The sequence below is a fragment of the Galeopterus variegatus genome, unplaced genomic scaffold, assembly GCF_000696425.1.
Source record: "Galeopterus variegatus unplaced genomic scaffold, G_variegatus-3.0.2 Scaffold6710, whole genome shotgun sequence".
Classification (NCBI taxonomy): domain Eukaryota; kingdom Metazoa; phylum Chordata; class Mammalia; order Dermoptera; family Cynocephalidae; genus Galeopterus; species Galeopterus variegatus.
Window position 1 is genome coordinate 76,975 of NW_007732821.1, and position 3,181 is coordinate 80,155.

Here is a 3,181-nt window from a genome sequence, read left to right on the forward strand (position 1 = left end):
TTTTTTTTTTTTTTTTTTTTTTTTGGTGTCCATTGGTGCCTCTCCTTGTGTCAATGCTGTTGAGAGTCTGTCATGCCATCTTCAGGGTGGCTGTGACTGCTGCTACAGAAACTAGCCACTTTTATGGCAGTCATGGCAATTGTGTGGTGGCTCTGGAGGGCTACCTGCATGGAAGTGGTGTTTTGGGGGTGCTCTTTACCTGGTTGTGGCTGAGTTCAACTACCCCTAGCTCCACACCTCATCCTAAGATGCTGTTGCAGAGCGATTGTTGGGGAGGGAGAGAGGGGAAGGGAAGGGAAATAGGGTGGATGAGGGGGGCATAATCGACGCCTGTGGCACCCCCCTCATTCCAGCAGGGGACACCAGGGGGCTTCCAGAAGTGGCTAGGTAGTTGCTGGGCTGGATGCAGATGTCAGGGGGGTGTGGCTGAAGCCCTTGGCCCATCACTGCCCCAGATCAGGAGCCCAGGGTGGTTCCAATTGCAGATATCAGGGGGGCGTGGCCGAGGCCCTCAGCCCTCCCTCTTCCCTGGCTTGGGATCCCAGGGGATTTCCAGTCCTTCTAGGTTTTATAGGTGTTCTTTGGTGACATGAGACTTTTACTAGTTAATATCAAACTTTGTCTCTGGTCTCTGGGTATTTTGTTTTTTCTTTCAGTTCTGTGTTGGATTATTCTCTGCTCCCACCACTTAAACTCTATACTGGAACTAATTTGTTGTCCTTTGCTTACTTCTAAAATGGGGGATCTTCCTGAGGGACCAGCACTTGAACCCTGTAGTTGAGATAAATTGCTTCATTGCTTCTGATTCCCTGAGGAAGGCTTTTTGTGCAGCTCAGGTTTTGATGGTTGACACTGAATATACTTCTGAGTCTTGTGAGGTCTGCTATACCTGGGTTCTGTGGAAACTCTGATCTGGGGCTGCGTCTTTTCAACAAACTGCAGTTCTATATTACTGATCAGTCTCCACTGAGTGGTCCTGTACTGACTGGAGGGCAGATCAGCTGTCCTTGCTGTGCCCCAGTGTTCCCCTGGTCAGCCCATCTCCCCCACTGCCCGTGCTCCAAACACTTCTCCTGGGATAGGCCGTGCTCTGGTCCCTTGTGATGACTCACCACGCTCCTTTTTTCAGTTGTTCTGGCCCTTCACTCCTGTGTGGGTCCACAGGAACCCTGTCAGTGATCTTGCTGGCCTGGGGGCCACCAACACCCTCCTCTCCCCTGTAGCCTCCAAGCAACTTCATCTGAAGGGCACAGCTGCGGCTTCTCCCGGCTCCTGCTCCGTGTGCTCAGCAGCTCCAGCCTTGAAGTGGCTGGGGCTCGAAACGGTTGGAGCAGTTCTTTCTTTCTCTCGTTGTGGCTTCTCCAGCCTTTGTGAACTCCACAGGTCTCTCCTCCTCTTCCCCTGAGCTCTAGTGGCCCCAGCTTGGCTGTCATTGCTTTTAATAGTCGTCACATTGGTTTCTTGAGTACTTGACCAGTCATTAGAGTTGGTTTAATGAGTACTTGACCTTGAATTGGGCCCTCTTGTTTCTATGAATATTTTCCAGCCTCTGAGAAATAGAAAAAATTGAGACCTTGACAATTTTAAATTCATTGACACACATGTCCTTAGAAGAATAAAAGCTACTTGGATTTTATAAAATAAACCTTCACAGTAAATTTAAGTTATTTCTTAGTTGCACCTTAAGTGAAGTCTTAGGTAGGAGACAGAAGCCATGGTTCCATTTATAGTCACAAAGCCCCAAGAAGGCAGGGTCATTCCTGGACAAGCAGGGGACGCAGATGCTCAGTCAGGGCCCATGTGGCCACACTAGGTGCCCTTCCCCAGAGCTGGTGGTCCACATCCCTGATGGGGTGGGGATCCCCACTGGAACGTGCAGGCAGAAGCTGGGGGCACACGCGGCTTTCAGAAACACTATAGATATACATACTTACATACGTATATGTACTCATACCTCTCGGGAAGTCCAGAACATTCCTGTCAGGCTATACCACACAGACAATTGTGGGATCACAGACAAACAGTTCTGTGTGTCTAAGACGACTGGTTAGGTTTCTACATAGATCCCAGGCTCAGCTGGCCTGGACACCTCAGTGTTACAGATACGTGCCCAGGGCCGACAGCTGCCCTGCGTCAGGGCAACCCGTCCACCAGGCTCACCTTGGTCACGTCCCAGTGCACATTCGGTCAGTAGTGTGCATGGCCACCAGGAGGCACTGTTTGCAGCTGTGACTGACAGGACCCTGGATCCATAGACCCACTCCTGTCTATACCCTGCAGCCACAGGCCCACCCCCATCTACACCATTATCCACAGGCCCACCCCCATCTACACCCTTTGTCTACAAGCCCACCCCCGTCTACACCATCATCCACAGGCCCACACCCGTCTACACCATCATCCTGTGTACATCTTCATGCCTTATCTACACCATCCCTCCCCGTCTACACCGGCACCTGGCTACACTGGTGTTCACACCCCTACCTGGTTCTATTCTTTCTAAGAGTAGAGATGGGCTCCTTCAGAGGAGCTCAGGCCCTCAGTGACCCCAGGCCTCACCACTCCATCAGGGGACTGTGGGTCTCAGGCATGGAGGTGCCACATCCCGTGCAGGACAGTGGGAGACGTGTGAGGGCCTCACCCAGCATCCCCCTCCCCTCTGCTAGGAAAAACCACCTTGATCAAGGCTCTGACCGGCGACGCGGCTGCACAGCCCCGGGACCAGCTGTTTGCCACGCTGGACGTCACGGCCCACGCGGGCACGCTGCCCTCCTCCCTGACGGTCCTCTATGTGGACACCATCGGCTTCCTCTCCCAGCTGCCTCATGACCTGATCGAGTCCTTCTCGGCTACACTGGAGGACGTGGCCCACTCGGTGAGCACAGGGCGGGACGGGCTGGGATGAGGTTCCCTCAGAGGTCAACACACCCTGGGTGCTGGGGTCCCTAGGACACAGTAGACCTGGGGCTGAGTTTTCAACCACGACCGGGACTCCTTAGACATACCGTGAACCCTCCCATTCTGTTCCTTCCACCTCCGTACAGTGATCCCCGTGAATCACGATGAGAGGGACATGGTGTTTCCTGGTGTGGCTGCTGGGTCGGGGTGATCCTTAAAACCCCAACTCAGAGTCTGCCCCTGGGGTAGAAGCCTGGTCATAATTGATTGCTGATTCCTCTCA

General features: G+C 53.2%; 1 protein-coding gene across 2 annotated transcripts in view; it reads left to right on the forward strand.

Moving 5' to 3' along the window:
• Positions 1-3,181, forward strand: part of GTPBP6 (GTP binding protein 6 (putative)) — a 20,066-nt gene that overhangs the window by 11,232 nt on the left and 5,653 nt on the right. Inside the window, exon 7 of one of the 2 annotated variants that reach the window (XM_008591158.1) lies at positions 2,667-2,875. The exons of the other annotated variant lie outside the window; for it this stretch is intronic. Within the exon in view, the coding sequence (XP_008589380.1) occupies positions 2,667-2,875 (209 nt within the window). The remainder of the gene's footprint in view (positions 1-2,666; positions 2,876-3,181) is intronic. 2 annotated transcript variants of the gene reach the window in all.